A 20,056-nucleotide genomic window follows, 5' to 3' on the forward strand; every position below is an offset into this window, starting at 1 on the left:
GACCTTATCAGAGAGGCCAACACAGAATGTCCACGGAGCGTGAGGAGGCCCGTCAGAGCAGTGAGATCAGGGAGCAGTCAGTGGAAACTTGCACCTCTTTGGAAAGAAGGTTTCAGCCGTCAGTGCTGCTGTTGCAACCCTTTCATGACCCCAACAATCAACTTGCGTTTGCCAAGCTTATTTTTCAGTCCCTAGGACAATATAGGAGCTGTGTTTAGAGACCTTGGTACTGCTTAGGCACTGTGCGGTGAACTGAGGCTGAACACCTCAAACCTTCTGACCTAATGGAATGGGGTGACATCTTGGCTCCCACCACCAAAAAAGGGAAGCTGAGAGGGGTTCGTGGACGGTGCTCAGTCCTGGAATTTAGAAAGTGCCAGGTTCTAATCCTGACTATTCTGTTGATTCTGTGACTTTGGGCGCAAATCAGTGAATCTTGCAAGGCTTCAGTTTCCCCCATGCTGCAGAGTGGGAATAAGGCATTCTGCTCCAGGACAGCGGTGGACTTAAGTGTTCTATGTAAGTACTGTTTTCTAAAGGGCAATGACTGAACAGGTGTGGTTAGAAAAGATTTAAAGGGACAGGCAGCAGGGACGAGGGTCAAGGATGTGAGGAGAAACCAAAGCAGAAGTGAAGTACGTGTGAACCTTAATGACTTGCTGTGAGAGTTCAGAACACCATTTAACAGCTCCGCACTCTGCTCAGATGACATTAAGCATAGGATGCGCTGGAAGCTATGGCCAGAGCTGGAGTGCTGCAGTTTAATGGCACTGGCTGTAGGCTGTAACTGCGGTAGCAAGACTAGTTTAGTTTTATATAGTCATTTTCGGAGAGCAGGGAGGTCTGTTCCTAGGCAGCTATTCCCAGGGGCCTACCTTAATGAATGAACCATGGCCAGGTTGTGTGTACATGCACGCTGCAGGGAGCAGGAGGCTCAGACGGCTCTCTTGTAAAGGTAACACTAGGGGTATTACAGGGTGGGAAGGGGAGGGAAGGCTACTCAAGGGAAGCCAGGAAACCTCCAGGGTGTGGGTGGGTAACTTTGACATGCAATAGGACATGAGCCTCCACTTTGTGCTGCACAGTCTGACAGCTCAGCCCTGAGACAGGGAGCTGCTGCTGTATGCAGGTAAGGAGCTTGATGCTCCTGAAGCAGAAACCTCAGCGTGGATGCAAACAGCTGGTTCTTAATGGGCACACACAAATGGGGGGCACAATGCTGATGGCCTTAAGCCTCATGGCTTTGCCTGCAGCATGCACTACCATTTCCTCAGCAGGGACCTACCATTTAAGAGGAGTTTGCACAGTCTCAATTGCCAACTTTGTTGGTTACCAAATTCCAGACAATAGACTCTGGGCTAAAAGCTGAGGGTGCTAGATTAGCAGGCCTAGGGGACAGGATGGCTGCTGTAAAACCAGACTCAAAGCACCTGGGGCAAACTTTGGAAACCACAGGACCTGGAATGCCATCTGCAGAGAAGCTGCAGCTGTAGAGTTCTAGGCCATGCAAGGGAAAATTCTTCTGTAGAAAGATCAAGGGTTTAGGCATCCAGGAACTTCCTGAAAAACTTGTGGATTTACAAAATAAAATCCCAGAGCTGCTGGAGCTGGACATGCAGGAAAAGCCAGTATGTGCCTAGGTGATGGGATTCTCTCTGGAAAATTCCACCTTTCAGATTCTAGGAACCAGAACTAAGATTGCAACACTGGTGTAGTGGAGACATTTCTACAGGCAGACCTGGTCATCTGCTGAAGAGCACATGCTATTGATTGATTGTTCCTGACTGTTCCTGATTGTTCCTAATCTCCCAACAATGGAGGAAGCAATTAGACACAGTTAAAAGTGTTTAGACCTGAGCATCACTGCATCCATTTGTACACCTGGCCCAATGCCATACGGAAAGGTACCTTCCCCCCTACCGCTTATTTTGGGATATGGGTCCTGTCTGTTGCCTGCCTTGCTGGAGTGAAAATAACTCTTGAGCTCTGTTTAACCATGACTGGCTGGCAAACAATTAGACTTTTCTTTCCCTGCTTTGGGATCCTAATTGCATAATTTGCAGATGAATAAATGTGAACAGCAGCTGCTGTCTAAGGTTCCTCTGTCATGGCGGAAGATTCTAAATCTGGGTTCATTACTGTCACTTTAGATCAAAAATTAGCGGCAACCAAAAAAATGGTGTCACCATAATCAGCACTTGGTGGCTGCTCAGTCTGCCTGCACAGCCAGCCCTTTTCCCCAAGCTTTTATCTGTTTAGAGCGCGTACTTGCACAGTGCTGTAAGTCACAGCGTGCTTCAGCTAGACTGGGGATGTGATGAGTGAGTTCTTTACAGCTATTGCTACCTAACCCAACCCATGCAATGTGGGCCATGGACATGAAGGCTGTCTAGGTTTTCATAAGGCTGCCCCTCACTGCAGTATCTGACCCCAAGGAGTGCTATGCTGTGTGATTTTATAAAGATTATTGTAACAGTTCTGATTTTTTTTAGTCTACTTTTTTCCAAAATGTTTCTAAAGAAACAGCTGTTGGACTAGAGATTGATGGTTTTCCCCTCTACAGTTAAAACATATAAGCTCAATGGACCCTGCAAAATTAATTTTTTAATACCTTGGATTAGGATGACACCACCTCTTCGCCCACCATGAGTCATCCCAGCTCATCCATACGCCGGAGAATAAAGGGATTTTCTAGCAGGCTGACTGGGATTCTGTGCAAAAGCCAAGAGGCAGTGCATTTTGGAGCAATTTGCCCACAGCCCCTTGCTGGCGAAATCGGAAAGCAATAACCCCTGAGATGCTGCTGCTCCAAGAAACTTTATTGCTTATTACATCACAGCAATCCCAGGGAGGAAACAGTCCAACCCGGGAGTTCCAGGTGCTTAGGTTTGCAATGAAAGCAGAGTGCCCTCCATATAACAACCAAGGCCTCCTGTTTTGGAAAAGCTAGATCTTTATTGTCTCATTTTAAGAATAAACTCTGTCTCCATGGAGCTTTTGGTAGAAATATTTTCTTTAAAAAATATTGGTTCATTGTAACAAACTATAAACTTCTAGGGCCGACATTTATAGTGGAGCCAACCAGTTCTCATTTCCCTACAGACCCCAGGGCTTGGTGCCCGCTATCACTGCTCAGTCCCCATGGTACTCTGCTCCTGGGAGAAAGGGTAGCGCTCTTGTGCCATGAGTGTATTCTTCAGCTGTGGGAAGGGAGCAGACTGACTTTGTCCTTGTGGGGAACCTAGGAGCAGATATGCAAGGGAGGCCTGTACTGCAGGGAGCCTGGCTTCGGCGAGTCCCTTGGCTTCATCTGCAGAGTCCCTTGCAAAAAGAGGCTGATCTGGAAGCAGAGAAAAGAAGCAGCCTAGCGCTTAGACTGGGGGTGGTGGGAGAAATATCCTTGCAGCTGCTAAGCTGACCTGGAAAGAGCTGTACCTGTATTTGGGTACCATCACCTGCCATCCACTGCTCAGTAGTCACCTGTGTCCCACAGGAGCTTCCTGACATGGGGGCAGGCCAGGCTGTGAGTGTCCCTCCCCCACCCTCAAATTTATTAACCAAATCTCTTAGTGCTTGGCCCATAGTGCCTGTAATCAAACAGCAAAAGGACTGTGTGGGGGTGGGACTCAGGAGGCTGGGCAGAGCAAGGGGAACAAGAGACCCCGTGAACTATTCCAGAGGAGGAGAGGGCTGGAGAAGACACTGAGTGGCAGGAGGTGTAAGCATTCTCTGCAGTGGTCCTTGCCTGTCCTCCCTCATTGCACCCCAGGGATGCACATGGTCAAAACCCTTTTCGAAGCAGTTTATTTGTCAGGCTGGCAGGTGGCTCAGGAGCCACTGATGATCCGGCAGAGTTGGTCGTGCACCTGGCCCTGCACTGGCTCACACGCCAGCGGCTCACCGTCCACCGTCATGAGCCCGGTGGAAGCAAAGGGCTCCAGCCGGAAGGCCCTCAGGGGGACATAGTGAAGGTGGGGGCAGTTCAGATCTAGGTGGGTCCCCTTCTCCATGGCTAGGAAGAGTTTGAGCAGCCCCAGCCGGGAAACCCCGGCTTTCAGGTAGAAGAGGTGCATGGAGCCGTCGTGAAGCTTGGCCGTGGGGGCCATGGTGAAATCAGCACCCAAGTGCGACTGGTAGATGGCGAAAATGGAGATAAATTCCTCCTCAGGCACAACAGTCCAGTGCTTCGGGACTGGCTGGTCAAAGGGGACCAGGAGCGAGTCCTCTGGCCAGGACCCCTCGTGAGGGGGCCGTGGCGCCCCTGGCACAGGCTGGGGGAGGATGTGGAGGGGGTGACCGTTGCTGCATGGCACGTGGTGGCTGTTCTGCTCTGAAGTGCTGCCAGGGGCTGAGGAGACAGAGGATGACGTCCCCATGGGCAGGTAGGAGAGGCGTCCCTTGTAGACCTTCAGCCCAGCCAACTGCTGGATGGTGCCCACGGTGAAGCGGGCGTTGCCCAGCTGGCGGTACTTCTCGCTGGCGATGTCTACGTCAGAGATGAATCCCCAGCCAAAGCTGAGGAAGGAGTAGAGGCGCTTGCCAGAGGCCGTGCTCAGGGAGACCAGGTCCATGGGGGCATGCAGGCCTTTGCAGAGGAAATAGGTGCAATTGGTCAGCAGCTCCTCCTTGGAGGCCCGCGTGTTGCTGTAACAGACAAAAGCAGGCAGATCTGTTGAGCTGGGGCCCTCACCTTGTCCAAGGCACACTCCAGTGGTTGGAGCGGGGGAGGGACTCTTGGGGACCCCCCCAGAGGACTGCCACTGACTCTCTGTGCGACTCCAGGCAAATTCCTGCAGCTCCAGGGCACCCCCTTTGGCTGAGGAAGACACTGCAATTGCAAAATGTCACTAAGTATTATTGGAACGTGACTAGAGCCGGGGGGGTTTCAAAGATCCCCACCTGCTTGGAATCAATGCAATCCTCTGTCTACCAGCAGAGGACAAGTCTCCTAGAAACACCAAGGGATGGGTTTAAAACCCAACTCCCCTGGCTTGTGCCCCTTTTCTTAGACTCAGCTAGTGCTTCCACCTGTTCTTTTCCTGGCCAGCCAGCCAGGAAGAACCTCCCTTGGGCTGACCAGCTCACAACGCTCCACAAACAGAAGCATCACTGACCCCCGTTTGCACCCCTTGGAGAAGCCGTTCTCCGTAGGCTGCACCTCACTTTGTTCGAGGCTCCGGCAGCGGGGGGGGGGGGGCAGTTGGTGAGGCACAGGGTTTGCTTGGTGGCTTTGTTCACAAGGCCCTGCGACCCAGCCTGGCAGAGGCACGGCCCTAGATAACCAGATGCAAGAGGAGCGGACAGCAGCGCTGTTGTCAGACTGTCAGGAGTGATCTGCCAGCATGAGAGAGAGTGGCCCGAGCCAGTAAGGGAGCCAGGCTCAGAGGCATGGCAGACAAGAAGCCCCATGGGGCACCGGCATGTGTAACCTTGGCCATCGTTAGTGCCCTGGACAGCATTGCTTTAGTCTGGCTTGGGGCGCCGAAGGGCCTGTCCCCCAACAATGCAGCGACTAGGAGCGCATCGTCGGCATGGATGGATTTGTAGTGGCAGCTGCCCTGCCTAGAACAGCAGAGCTCTGCCTGCCGGCTCTCATGCGGCCCTCACACCACATCCAGGACGTGCCCCGGCCACTGGAGAACAAGGGCGCTTGGCTCAGGAGGCTGTGCTATTTACACACGCAATGGTCTTGTTTTAGGTATCCTCTGCTCCCCTCCACCCTGGCCCAAATCCACCTTGTTAAGGGCCCAGTGGCTGCTCTCTGATAGCCCAGCCTGGCTCACCCACGAGCTAGCTGCCTGCCGGGAGCAGAGGGGGCTGCTTGGAAGGAGGGTTTGCAGCTCCTGGGAGCTGGAATCGGCTCAAGAGCCAGTAGATGGAGCAAGTCACATCTGCCCTCACTTCTGCTGGGAACCCCCTTCCAGTAACTCCTGCTCAGCAGTCCCTGCTCTTGCTAGAGGCCAGGCTGGGCCGGGCCAGGCCAGGGACCAGCTGGGGGAGGCCGGGCAGAGCTGGGCAGTGGGCATGGAGCTCAGAGCAGCTTTACATGGGAAGCCAGCCCGGGCAGCAGCAGAAAAAAGGCAGATGAAGTGTCCTACTTTCCCTTGCTGGTAGGGGAGGAGGCAGGGTCTCACTTGGGGAACGGAAGTGGCTCCCTGTGGGGTCTTTTGGTCCTATCAGCTCCTGGCTCCTGTTACCCAGCTGCTAGCTGTTGTGCCTCCAGGCACAGCAGCGGTGGCAGCTGAGGGGAGCCTGGCAGAGGCTCTGTTCTTGGTGCTGAAGCAGAAGGCAGGCAGGGCTCTGGGTGATGGGGGCTGTACGTGTGACTGGTGAACTCCAGAGGGGGCTCCTTGGAAGCTCAGGTTCTAAGCGTTACAATGGTGGGTGCTGAGCACCTTGGCAAATCTGGCCTTTATGCAAGTGTCTAGCACGGAGCTGGGCTCGCCAACGGCTGCCCATGAATGGAGCCCCAGAGGAGGGGGTTGCCGAAGGAAAGCAGCTGGCCAGGAAGTGGTTTATGTTGGAGTGAGAGTGAAGAGCACTCTTCCATTTTTAAAAATGTGTTTTAATTGGTTTTGACTATTTTAAAAACCACCACTATGGAAGTGGCAATGGCCACACTTGCTTTGGGCTTTGTGTTCAACAGGGGTTAGTGATTGGCCCAACCCAACTTGTTACAAAACTTCTGCCCAGTCTTATCTCAGCCCTGGACCAGACTGTGTTTGTGGCAAGCTCCCCTCAGCTACTGCCGCCACACATACAGCGTAGTGTTGTTCTTGAAGGAAGGCAGAACTTGCCCCGGGCTACTGAGCAGAACTTGGCCCAAACCACTATGTACTCTGTTGCAAGCCTAGCTCAGCCTGCTCCAGGCAGCAGCTCCCCAGAGTGTGCCACTCAGTGGTGCCAAAGCACTTTGCATGGCACAGGCAAGTATCACCTCCAGTCTACTAGGGGAAACTGAGGCAGGGAGTGGTAAAGTAACTTGCCCAGGATTCTGCATGGGGAACACAACTCTCCTGCCTCCCTGAGCAGGGGCTGGAAGGAAGGTCCAGATGGGGAAACAGAGAGAGCCAGGCCTAAGGAGGGTGCAGGGAATGGGGGTGGATCCATCACCAAACTAGAGTGAGTCTTCTCTCTCAGGGAGCCAGCTGTGCACTCAGCTAAAGCCAGTGCCAGACTAGGAATGGCTCTGTGCAGGGGTGAGAGCCATTCCCAGGGGACGTGAGGAGCATCTGGCCTTATTGCTGGTCTTCCTCAGCCCCTGGAGGGAGTAGCTGGGGTGGGGGAAGGGACCCATGTGTTCTCAGGAGCATCTATCTTCAGAGAGCAGCTTGCTGGGGCCGGACCTTGTCGGGGAGCAGTCAAGTGGCTGAGCAGCTTAGCTGTGAAAGCAAAGCCGCCTGTTCGTGCCCTCCCCCGTAGCACTGTGCAGCGGGAGCTGGGCTTAGCCTCGCAGCAGGAGGGCCAAGCCAGCTGTGCAGGGGCAAAGGCCAGAGCTGAGAGTGGCACTTTCCTCATGAGACAAGAAACATAAGCCAAGGGCTTCCAGTTAAACTGCCCCTGCCCCTGCCCTTCTCTCTGCCTCAGCCGAGTCGGAGCTTCTCCACCCCATCTGGCCAGGGCAAGCCACCCATGCACCTGAGCTGTCAGCACGGACAGGTGTGGGCAGGGGAGGCTCAGGCGGAGCTGGGTTTGGTCTGGGCACTGGTGCTTCCCAAAAGGAGCCATTCACATGGGGAGCAGAGGCAGGGCCAGGGAAAAGACAATCATAAAACAGAGGGGGGAAAAAGTAAAAGGGTGAGTGGAAGCCATGAGAGCTGGGCTCTTCCCCCACCCTGTTGTGTGACCTTGGGCAACTCACTTCCTCTCTGGCCTCTGATCCCTCCCACCCCATGCCATTTTTCTATGCTGCCTACGTAGACTGCAGCCTCTCTGGGGCTTGTCGGACTCTCCTTGTGTGCGTGGGTAGCACTGAGCCCAGCAATAACAATAACCCCAAGCTCTCTTACCCCCCTTTTCATCCGTAGCTCTCTGAATGCTTTTCATTATCCCCATTTTACAGATGGGGAAACCGAGGCACAGGGCTGTGAAGCAACTTGCCCAAGGTCACCCAGCAGGTCAGTGGCAGAGCCAGGCATACGGCCCAGGCCTGTTGAATCCTGTGCTCCATCCATGTGGCCAAACTGCTTCCAAGGCCCCCTGCTCTGAATGGGGACCTCCCTCTAGCTGCTACTGAAATGCAAATAATCCTCACATCAAAGCCACAAGTTGGGGTCTGCTCCAAAAGGTGGTCAGCACTGAAAGGGTGGGAGGGGGTGGTACTGAAGCATGCAGTCATTCTTTGATGCTGTTAGCAGAGCGGGAAGGGCTGGGTGACTTCGCAGGGGGGAGTTTGGATGGTAATGTCTCTCCGTCTGGAGCAACCCCTGTCAGTGCTCTCCTTCCATGTGGGGGCAGACAAATAGTGATCACACCCTGTCAGGGAGCCCGCGGCTGCTGCGTAGCTCTTGGACGTGTCTCTAACCTGGCTTTTCTGTCCATGCAGGCCCCAGGAATGCCCAGCTGTCCCCCTGCGAAGCTGGTAAGGCCTTAACTTTGCATTTTGCTTTCTGCAGGGGCAGAGCTAAACTCTGCCCTCTCGCCCACCCACACAACCTCCTTGGGCAGAATCCAGCCCTCACTAGCTGCCTTAGTCAGGCTCCAGCAGCCCGAGTCTGCTAGGAATGGTGCCAGTCAGGTGGCAGATGGCACCAGAGGCTGGGGCCTGGGGGTAGCTCTTGCCACTGGACAGTCCCTGTGCTTAGACAGGCTGCCCTGGGGGGAAGCCCTTTGCAGTCATTTAAACTAGTTTCCTGGCTGCTGAAATCAGCTTCGGTGGTATACAGAGGTTTACAAGGTCTCAGGCGAACCTGACTGCCTCTGGCAAGCCAGTCAGTGTCCCTCTGTCAGCGGGCTTCCCTGCCAGGGGCCTGCTCCGTCCTTCCACTGTGCGCCCCTTCCCCCAGCAGCCAGCGGTAGGGCCTGGGCCAGCGGCTGAGAAGCCCTTACCCAGCGTAGTGGTTGATGGAAGCAGCCAGGGCGTTCCCAGAGCCCCCGGGCAGCGTGCAGAGAGGCTTCTTGATGGCGGCCTGCCAGTCCTGACGCTCCATCAGGCCGTTCACCACCTGTGGGGACAGAGCCACACAGCTAGCAGCTTCCCAGAGACAGCAGCCGCCTGGCCGCTCGGGAGAAAGGGAATGGACCAGAGGGAGCCAGGGGGTCTCTGCTCTGGGAGCGGCAATACAGCCCCCTGCTCCAGCCTACCCAGGCCAGGGAAGCCTGGGGAGGTTTTGGGTGCCACCTCCTCTCCTTTGGTGCCTCTGGCAGCTGCCCAGCTTGGCTCCAGGGCACAAGCAGCAGAACCAGGAGCTATTTGTCCCTGGTGTCTTTTCTCTTTCTTAGCTTTTGACAGTGCTGGGAGGGCAGCGTGAGAGCGTGCCCCAGCCAGGCACTGTGACATCCAGCCCATGTCCCGCTGCTGCGCCTCCGTCTCGCCCTGCAGCACCACTTGCGGTTCCAGCCCTGTGCCCCACATGCACCCACCCACCCCCCGGGCCTGCAGCTCCCTCTTCTTCCTGGCCTACCCTTCCCTCCCACCCCCCAGCTCTGCCCCTGCCCTTCAGTCCTGGCCTCCTTCCCCTCCCCATTCCAGGCCTGGGGCTCCCAGAGCTGCCTGTGCTGTTTGGGACTGGGGCTGCTGCCCAGAGACTCGCTCCCCCACAACCCCTGTGGATCTGAGCCGCCACCCACGCCCGGCTCTGTCTCCACCTACGCTCCCACGTCGAACTCTGAGGCGGCGCAGGGCCAAGCTCTGCACCCCCAGCCTCTGCCCGGGAGCAGTGGCCGGATACAGCCACACTCCAAGGGACTGGCTCATCTCCCAGTGGCCAGCGTAACAGCTGCCTTGCTTCCTGGCTGTCTCCTCACCTCGTACAGCAGGCCATCCCCGGCCAAGACGGCCACGGCATCCCACTGGGATAAGTCTGCAGCCTGCACCAGCTCACGAGCGTGATTCGGCCTCTCTGGGGAGAGAAACACAGAGCTGCTGGCAGTGGGGGTGGCATGGCCTCACATAACCATGGGCTGCCGGGAATCGACATGGTTTCCTCTCCCTGCACAATCCTTGGAGAAAGGAGGGCCCAGCCCTCCCTAGCACGAGAGGAAACAGCCACAGGAGGTCACTTGGGCTTCCCAACCCAGGCTCCCAGCATCGGCGCCAGCTGGCAAGAGCCAGGGAGAGACCCACCAAGCCAAGAGGGGGAGTTCTCATGGCCAAGGGCACACAAACCATTGCTCCTAAGCTGTGGACCCCTGTAGGCCCTCAGGAAGGCTTCATGGGTGCATGGGAGAATGACACTCCAGCATCTCCCCCTGCCTAGCTCTCCTCCCCCTGCTGCCACCCTTGGGTTCTCCTTGCTGCCAGAGGGGATTGCAACGCAAGAGGGGAGGGTTCCCCCTTCTCCTGCTTCTTGACCCCTTCTGTTCATTTGAATACTGTGCATCCATTGGTCACATTTAAATAAGTTGCACTGTATTTGCATATTACAAGGCAGTACTAGTTGAGACACTCCCCAGCTGGAGAATTCCTGACGTTACCTGGCAGGGTGGTGGGCAGAGAAGGGCCATCAGCTGCTATCCCAGGCTACACAGCCAGCCGTGCAGGGAGAGCTCAGCCAGACAGAAGTCCCCTACCCTGCGAAATGCCCTTCCCTCTGCCTGGCAGTGAGGGGCCCCTAGGAGATAGCCTGGGCAAGGCAGAACCCGCCGGGTGGCTGTAGCGGGAGCAGACTTACCGGTCACAAAGAGGGTGAAGGCTACGTCGGCCTCGACCAGCATCGGCTGCACTAGGGAGCGGAACAGCTGCAGCGCTTGCCCTGTTCCGCTCTGGGGGTTCAGCAGCACCAGGACATGGTAGGGCCGCGACAAGAGTCCCCACATCACCCCTGGACAGAGACAAGAGAGAAGAGATTCAATGTTGGCGGTGCCTCTCCTGAGCTTGCCGCATTGGCCGATCCCGGCACAACTCCCCTGGCCAGGCTGGGAATGGGTCAGATGGGACCTGAGGAAGCTTTCTCAGCCCAAGTTTTCAGGAACCTGACACAGCTGTCCCTAGCCTGGGGGGAGCCCCGTGCCTTAGCACCTCAGGCTGCTCACTACTACTGGCAGCTGAAGGCTGCTCAGACCAGACACCCAGTTCAACAGACCCTCACGGCTGGGTCGGCAGCTCTGGAGACTGACGTCCTTCTCCACAGCATGGCTGGCCCCAGTCCCACATCGGCCAGCCTAGGGGAGTAGTCAGCCCCCATGCACCATGCAGTCCCGAGCCAGCCAGTCAGTGCCAGGTGGGGCCAGGTGTTTCAGATAGCTAAGGGTTAATGTCTCTTCCACCTGAAGCACCTGACCAGAGGACCAATCAGGAAACCGGATTTTTTCAACTCTGGGTGGAGGGAGTTTGTATCTGAGTCTTTGTCTGCCTGCCTGCTTTCTCTGAGCTTTGGAGAAGTAGTTCTACTTTCTAATTTTCTGTTTCTAAGTGTAAGGACAAAGAGATCAGATAGTAAGTTCTATGGTTTCTTTTCTTTGGTATTTGCATGAATATAAGTGCTGGAGTGCTTTGATTTGTATTCTTTTTGAATAAGGCTGTTTATTCAATATTCTTTTAAGCAATTAACCCTGTGTTGTATCATCTTAATACAGAGAGCACATTTGTATGTATTTTTCTTTCTTTTTATATAAAGCTTTCTTTTAAGACCTGTTGGAGTTTTTCTTTACTTCAGGGAAATTGAGTCTGTACTCACCAGGGAATTGGTGGGAGGAAGAAGTCAAGGGGAGATCTGTGTGTTGGATTGCTAGCCTAATTTTGCATTCCCTCTGGGGGAATAGGAAAGTACTTTTTGTTTCCAGGAGTGGGAACAGAGAGGGAGATTCACTCTGTTTGGATTCACAGAGCTTGTGTCTGTGTATCTCTCCAGGAGCACCTGGAGGGGGGAAGGGAAAAAGGATTATTTCCCTTTGTTGTGAGACTCAAGGGATTTGGGTCTTGGGGTCCCCAGGGAAGGTTTTTCAGAGGGACCAGAGTGCCCCAAAACACTCTAATTTTTGGGTGGTGGCAGCAGGTACCAGGTCCAGGCTGGTGGCTAAGCTTGGAGGTTTTCATGCTAACCCCCATATTTTGGACGCTAAGGTCCAAAACTGGGACTAAGGTTATTACAGGCCTCGACCAGCATCGGCTGCACTAGGGAGCGGAACAGCTGCAGCGCTTGCCCTGTTCCGCTCTGGGGGTTCAGCAGCACCAGGACATGGTAGGGCCGCGACAAGAGTCCCCACATCACCCCTGGACAGAGACAAGAGAGAAGAGATTCAATGTTGGCGGTGCCTCTCCTGAGCTTACCGCATTGGCCGATCCCGGCACAACTCCCCTGGCCAGGCTGGGAATGGGTCAGATGGGACCTGAGGAAGCTTTCTCAGCCCAAGTTTTCAGGAACCTGACACAGCTGTCCCTAGCTTGGGGGGAGCCCCGTGCCTTAGCGCCTCAGGCTGCTCACTACTACTGGCAGCTGAAGGCTGCTCAGACCAGACACCCAGTTCAACAGACCCTCACGGCTGGGTCGGCAGCTCTGGAGACTGACGTCCTTCTCCACAGCACGGCTGGCCCCAGTCCCACATCGGCCAGCGTAGGGGGGTAGTCAGCCCCCATGCACCATGCAGTCCCGAGCCAGCCAGTCAGTGCCAGGTGGGGCCAGGTGTTTCAAATCTAGTCAAACTAAATGAGGAGGGAAGAGCTTGTGTTACTGCTGGGAGAATTTGCTGGCTGGGCTCTGCTTTGGGGGGTTATTTGTTTTCTGCTGGCTGGTTTCCTTCTCCTCTTATCCCTTGTAGGACGCTGAGGCAGATACAGTCTGTCTAGGCCCATTCCCGGAGGGAAGGGATCCCTCCTCAGAGCCCAGCTGGCTCCGCATCCCTAGGCTTATGCAATGGAACACGTACAGCTCTTCCGCCGGGGTAAGAACCGCTGGGCCACGGGCAGGTGAGTAGCGATCGGGGATTCACCATTGGGTTGGATTGAGGGTAATGGTTGTGGGGCAGGTGGGTGGAGAGCTGGGACTAATTGAGGTGTGTATGTTACTGTGAATGTCCCTTACCTCACAGGAGCTTGGGAAAAAGGTAGCCACCTCCCTGCAGCACTAGCCCCAGCCAGTGGCATGGTCAGAACATTGATGGCTTGCTGCGGGGGGGTGTTTAGGTGCCATGTGATGGGCACCCTTGCTAACCTTTCTGTGCTGCCTGGGGTCTGCTGGAGGGGAGGAGCTAAGCGTCAGACACTGTGAAATTGCTGGTAAAAGTTTCTTATTGTGTAAAGAAAACAAGCCTGAATGAAACTTGATTTGGGATGGAGTTCCTGTGTCTTTGCTAAGCTGCGGGAGGGGTGCAGGGCATGGCAGGGACCAGGTAAGTATCACTGGAGCTGCTCTCGGGCCTGCAAGGAAGTGGTTTGATGGATGGTGCTCTGAGCAGGCAGTGACTGATGGGCAGCCCAGCTGTGGGATGGTGCTAGTAGCACTGGTTGAACTGGTGTAGCCACAATGCCGCCATTGCTCCTCTGAGCTAGGGGTGCAGGCTGGCGGGGTTAGGAGAGTGGTTGGGGACTAGTGCGTTTGCACTGGCAGGTGGTGTGTGTGAACTATTAAAAGCTCTTGTGGGTGAGAGCATCTTGCAAGTATGGCGGAGGCCCAAAGCAGTGGGCCAGACTGCACCTGCTCTAGTGTAGACGAGGGGCAGCAGCAGAGTTTCCATGGTCACCCAGGGCCAGGGAGAATAGGGTCCCTTGCTGTGTTTTTGGTTTCTTTAAATACAGTCATTTCATATGGAAGCAAAGGGGTGGCCTGGAAAACAGCCTTCCCACATAGATCCCTGAGTGACTGCTGTTGGCTGTGAAAAGACCCCACCCCCACCCCCCCTTGCACCAGCAACTCTGCCTGCCCCATTTCAAAACCACAGCTCATCTCCTTTGGGTGGAGCTATAGCATGAAGGTGTTCACAGCTATCATTAGTGGTAGGACTGAGCAGCACAGACTCTCCCCCAACCTACAGCGATGCTAGGCAGGGGGAAGTAATGTGCTATGCTGGCTGAGCCATCTCCGCAATGGCACAGGCGTTTTAGGGTTGTCTTTGATCCCTGCAGTTTCCCCCTTCCAGGGGAGCAGCATGCGTTGCCATGCCCAGAGACTAAAGCACTCCTAAAACCTGGAGCGGCTGAATGCAGCCTTCCCACTGTGTGCACACTCGCTTGCTCTCTCTCTCTCACACGCACATTTTTCTGCACATCCCACAAGAGACGCGACTGGACACTACACCATTGTTCACAACTCTGAGTGTTCCCTCTGGCTCAGAGGACAGGTTGCAAATCAAAAGCTGCAGCTGGGCCAGCACTAGACACGCAAGTTCTTCTTCCCTCCCCTCAGCCTGTGACCGGGAGCAGCTCCCACCTGCTGCACGCTTGGCAAGCAGAAGAGGAAGGAAAGTGGGAGAGAACGAAGGCTTTTGTTTGCGCAAAGCTTGCTGGGGGCTGGGCTGGAGGCCGCTCCGGGCCTAGTGAGACTGAAATCATTGCAGAAAACACAGAGCTCATTAGCCATAGGGAAGAGAGCGACGACGAAAGCTGCCATTTGTATTCATCCCCAGCAACTTCCCAATGGAATAGGTCCAAAGAGAGGGGGACCCATGGCAGGTGCTTACCGTTCACCTTGTAGGTAGATAAGGCCCCATCTACGCTGTCCTTACACCTGAGTGAGGAGATGCCATTGTCACCCATCCCGCTCATCACACTGTTCCAGCCTGGAGTCGGACCTTACACGTGGCCACTAAGCTCAGCGAATAGGATTGATGTGGCTTTAACTGGGGTCTCTAAGCACGTTACTGCCTCATAAGGCCAACACTTCAGGTGCTGTCCTCATTACAGATTGCAACGGCATTGTTAGCAGGTCAGGAGCCAGCCACCTTGTCACTGTGGTCTGGAGGGCTCGTAAAGCCCTCGCTAAAGGTAAATGACGCTTGAAATGTGGCTGTGAAATCTGGGCAAGAAAAAGATGTTAAAACATGGCAGGGTCGTGCCGAGGTGGACAGGAAAAGAAACTCAGGTGGAGAAGCCACATTTTGGCCCTAGGTGGTATCTAGGTATCTACTAGAGCTTAAGCGCAGTTATAACACAGATGGGCCCTTGACGTGTTTCACAAGAGACGGGGAACGGTTGTAGTTGAGTAGGCTGCCAGAGATGGATGAATGAACAGACCAAATGCAGCCTCTGTGGCTGTCTCTAAACAAGCATTGTTTGGGGTATTTCACACCTGGGCATCTCTGTGACTGATGGAAGGGAGCGCTAGTGTAAACAGGGCTGGGGTGGTTTTGCCACCTTGTGTCCTCACCCTGTAGGGAGCAGGTCTAAATACCATGTGGGATTAAGAGTTCCCAAGCCCTGTGCTCCAACGCTCCTGCTGTTGCTATCACAGGTGAGAGTTTACTCAAGGACACTGGTGTAATTCAGGCTTGTGGCTTGTCCAGGTCAAAGAACAGTGGATGCACTGCTGACCCCCGCAACCTCCGGCTCCTCCTGGCCCCATCCATACTAGGGGTGATAACCATCTCTCTCCACTGCCTGTCCTGGCTGCAGATATGAACAATGTCTCTCCTAACAGTGTTACAAACCAACCTAGGGTAGAGCCATCACCCACCCCCCAGGTAATCTGGCACAAGGCTTTGGCTGGCACAGTTTGCAAAATATAAGCCCCTGTCCTCTCTTGAATGAGGAATCCTTGCCCAGTTAAATGGGTGTGCCATCGACGGTGTTTCTGACCCGTTGGGTGCTAGCCCTGTTCGAGCTGTACCTCGGACAGGCTTTCTGTGTGTGAATTAGAGAGAGCGAGACCATGTACGCAGTTCAGAAATAGCAGGCAACATTAATGATTAAGAAGAGCCAGGCTGTCATTTCTGCCTTTGAATGCATCTGCCTCCAAAGGAAACATTCAGTTAGCCTGGCAAGGAATGAAACCCCTCCCTGAATTCCTCTCCCATGGCAGCTTTGGAGAAGGTTCACATGTTAACCTGCAGCCACTCTTCCCTCACGTGGTCGGTCCCCAGGGAGAGGTGCTGCAGGGCCAGGAGGGGAAGGAGAATGGAAGAGGACAGGCTATGAGTGTGTTGGGGACATTACACAACTCCAGGAAGGGTACAAGGAAGCTGGGAGACTTGCACTAATAACATGATGGATAGGAAGGAGGAAGGATGGTCCTGTACTTTAGGCCCCCAGTTAGGGGTCAGGACTACTGGGGTGAAATCCTGACCCCACTGAAGTCACTAGGAACAGGATGCTAGTCCCACTCTCCCTCTAACTCTGGGATCTCGAGTGAGTCTCTTCCAGCTTGGCTGGCAGAAGTTCTGAGCAGCAACAGCTGCTCTTGGAGCCAAGGGGAGCTCCAAATGCTCCACTTTTCTTCTTAAATATCAGGCCACTAAACCCTCTAGGCCTCAGAGTCTTCATCTGTATAATGGGAACAATCGAGGCATTGGCAGACCTGGCACTTGCAGCCTCACTCGTGAGCTCTGCAGGGCCCAGACCTGTCGTCCTTTGCCTGAAAAGCACCATGCTGTGCGTGTATGGGGCCAGATAGTAAGAGAAATGCCCTTTGGGGATGGGACTGTGTCATTTGGTATCTCCCACAGCGCCAGCCACGCTGCCTGTTGGAAACAAAGCCACCTAGCAAGGCAGGGGCGAGGCAGAGTTCACTGAGGTTAGTGAGCAGCTCTGGGATCCAGTGGTGCAAGGTGGTACAGAAGGGCAGAGCAATATTATAGGCATAACACTGAGCTGTTGGGACTGTTCAGCTGCAGATCGTAAAGTGCTTTACAAAGGAGTTAAGTATCATCATTCCCACTGCACACGTGGGAAACTGAGGCACAGGGAGGCCAAGTGACTTACTGATGGTCACCCAGCAGGCCATGGAAGAGCTGGGACTAGAACCCACGTCTTTTGACTCCCCAGCTAATGCTGCAGCTGCTTGGCCTCTGGCACTTACGTGGCACCTACCTGGGTACCCAAAGGCGGGGGGAGGAGTATTGCTCTTACTTTGGTAGAGGGGGAAACAGGCCAAGAAGGCGAGGGGCTGGTGTTCCGCAGTGCTGAACAACTCCAGGTGTCTTCACTGGGAATGGAGAAGGTTCAATATGCCCACAACTTGACTCTGGTGTGCAGTTCTGGTCACCCCATCTCCAACAAGATATCTTAGAATTGGACACAGTACAGAGAAGCACCACAAATGACTAGGAGTTTGGAACACTCCCAGATGAGGAGCAATTAAAGACTGGGACTTTTCAGCTTGGGAAAGAGAAGACTGGGGTGGGATATGGTTGAGGTCTATAAAATCACAACTGGTGTGGAGAAAGTAAATAAGTAAGTGTTACGTGAAGGGTTAAATAACACAAGTACTAGGGAGTCACCCAATGAAATTAATAGGCAGCAGGTTTAAAACAAACACGAGGAAGTATTTCTTCACACAACGCACAGTCAACCTGTGGAACTCCTTGCCAAAGGATGTTGTGAAGGCCAAAACTAGAATGGGGGTTCAAAAAAAGAACAAGATACGTTCATGGAGGATAGGTCCATTAATGGCTATTGGCCAGGATGAGCAGGGCCGCAATCCCATGCTCTGGGTGTCTGATTGCCAGAAGCTGGGAGTGGATGAGAGGGGATGGTTCACTTGATTGCTCTGTTCTATTCATTCTCTCCAAACACCTGGCACTGGTCAATGCTGAAAGACAAGATACTGGGCTGGCCGGACCATTGGTCTGACCCATTATGGCCGTTCTCATGTTCAGTACCTCTGAAAATCAGGCCCTCGGTGACCTTGCTGTAGGTCACACAGTAAGTCAGTGGCAAACTGTGTCCTGCCTTTCATTTCCTGCTCTTCCCACCAGTCCTTGTTGCTGTGTTGGTCTGGCCTGAGTGTTGTATGGTGTGGGGGCTGGATGGGCAGCCTGCAGGCTCCAGATCAAGCCCGGCAGAACAGATCTATTGTTAACTAACGCAACAGTCTCTCACTTCCTCCCCATGACTCCTTCACTGCTGCCTTGTGCCGTCTCTGACTGCAGGCTCAGGCCTTCGTAGAGGGCCATAAAGTCCAGTGGAGACTTGAGTGATTCAAGCCACAGACTAGGTCAAGTGCTGGGAGGACCTAGCCGCAGTCGAGAGAGCGGCTTCCTAGAGCAGCGCATGCTGGAGGAGGGGAAGGTGGTTCGACGTATGATAATGGTGAGTGCTGATCGGCCAGGCTGAAGCACAGCTGAGGCTGGCCAGTATGGATCGGCCAGCTGGGGATACAGTGTGCTTTAAGCCAACAGGGTGAACAACGCTGGAACGTTGTTTTTAACCTAGCCATGTGAGCTAGCCAAGCTATGCTCCAGCCCAGTGCCGCCACCACCACACTAAGCTCTGCGTAAGCATGTTTGAAAGTCCTGTGGCTGTGGGGCTAAGCTGTTCATTACACAGAGGTTATCCTCTTCCTCCCCCAGGCAGACACTACCCTCCTCTCTGCGCCGCATTCTCCCCTCCAGCACAGGAATCATTCCCGTGGACCCACTGAATCCTGCAGGAGGGGCTAATTGGGTGCCCGAGGGTCCCGCTCTGGGATCTAGTTTACAAAGCTGTGACAATGCGTCTATCTCTGGGCAGCCAGGGGTGGGGGAGGTCAGGGAAGCTGCTGGTGATGGTGCAGCGCAGCTAAACTTGGGAGCCAGCAAATTCGAGACTGTTTAGGGTGATAAAGTGAAAAGCAGCATAAACTGGGGGCATGCCTTGGCCCCTTTCTCTCCCTTCCCCCTCCTGATAAGCTGCTCAGGAGCCTGTGATGGGATCTGCGAAATCTCCTCCACCCCAAGGGGAGAAATTCAAAGGAAAGAGAGCAACAAGGTAACACCTTCCATTAAGCGCCTGACATTTGCATTTAACCCAGATGAACAAGATGCTTGCTGTAAATACCAGTGAATAATTAAACAAATGAAACCAGGCTGAGCTTGGAGATGGGCAGAGACAGCAAGGAAGTTTATGCCAACAGGTCACATTTCAGAGTGAGTTCACTGGCGCCGCGATGGCTCTCCTATTAAGTTTGCTCTCCTTGAACATGGTTACTGTATGGATGGGGTCCGTCTACCCTGCAAGCCTGAACCGTCTTCGAACATGTCCCAAGTGAGGGGTAGGGAAACCGGCCATATGGGCCCTGCGTCTCGAACACGGTAGAAGTGGCTATGTGGATCTGTATAGCTAGGTGATTATATCCCCATTTTACAGATGGAGAGATGAGACAGAAGTGTTCAGAGCTCCTGCAGATTTAGACACTCCGCTTTCTGAAGTTAATAGGAATCGTGTGTCTAAATCCCTTGAGTGGCTTTGGAAAAAGTCTCACGCTAACTGACTTGCTCCAGGGCACACAAGGAGTTTGTGGAAGAGCTGTGGGCTGAATCCAGATCTGCCGAGTCTCAGGTCGGTGCCTTAACTACTCAGCCCTCCTTTCCCCTCCCAGAAAGCCATTCTCCACAGCAAGCACTGGAGGATAGTGACACGTGGCTCATAGTTCTCTGACTCAAGCTCAGATTTCCTGACCCCACCAGAGAGAGACAGAGAAGATTGATATTGCCAGAAATATTTGCTTGGTCATGTTATGTGAAAACTAGTCACCAAGGAAGCAGCCCACGTTGCACACCTGGGGAACTCCGGCATGGGTCCGTACAAACAAATCCGCCAACCTTACGGACCAGTCTATGCTCCAGACTCAGTGTCAGCCAGAGGAGAGAGTGGTTAAAGCAGGCCTGGGCAGCCCTGGCATTCCAAGGTTGGGGGGTGGGGTGGGGGGAACACAGGGGGACACTAGACTGAGTTATTGCCCTGTTACTCTGCATCCACAAAAAGAACAGGAGTACGTGTGGCACCTTAGAGACTAACAAAAGCTTATGCTCAGATAAATTTGTTAAT

At 54.1% G+C, this 20,056-nt stretch overlaps 1 protein-coding gene across 3 annotated transcripts in view; it reads right to left on the reverse strand.

Annotated features, from left to right (window-relative positions):
• Nucleotides 1–2,798: 2,798 nt before the first annotated feature.
• Nucleotides 2,799–20,056, reverse strand: part of SPHK1 (sphingosine kinase 1) — a 34,629-nt gene continuing 17,371 nt past the window's right edge. For 2 of the 3 annotated variants that reach the window (XM_050919273.1, XM_050919274.1), the window contains exons 2-5: nt 10,833–10,982; nt 9,967–10,061; nt 9,049–9,164; nt 2,799–4,644 (exon numbers count right to left, since the gene is read on the reverse strand). In XM_050919273.1, coding sequence (XP_050775230.1) covers nt 3,828–4,644; nt 9,049–9,164; nt 9,967–10,061; nt 10,833–10,982 — 1,178 coding nt within the window. In that variant the 3' untranslated portion in view covers nt 2,799–3,827. Of the gene's footprint in view, nt 4,645–9,048; nt 9,165–9,966; nt 10,062–10,832; nt 10,983–12,283; nt 12,374–20,056 lie in introns of those variants that run through there. The other variant, XR_007768725.1, reaches the window with a different exon arrangement.

The sequence above is a fragment of the Gopherus flavomarginatus genome, chromosome 12, assembly GCF_025201925.1.
Source record: "Gopherus flavomarginatus isolate rGopFla2 chromosome 12, rGopFla2.mat.asm, whole genome shotgun sequence".
Lineage (NCBI taxonomy): Eukaryota > Metazoa > Chordata > Testudines > Testudinidae > Gopherus > Gopherus flavomarginatus.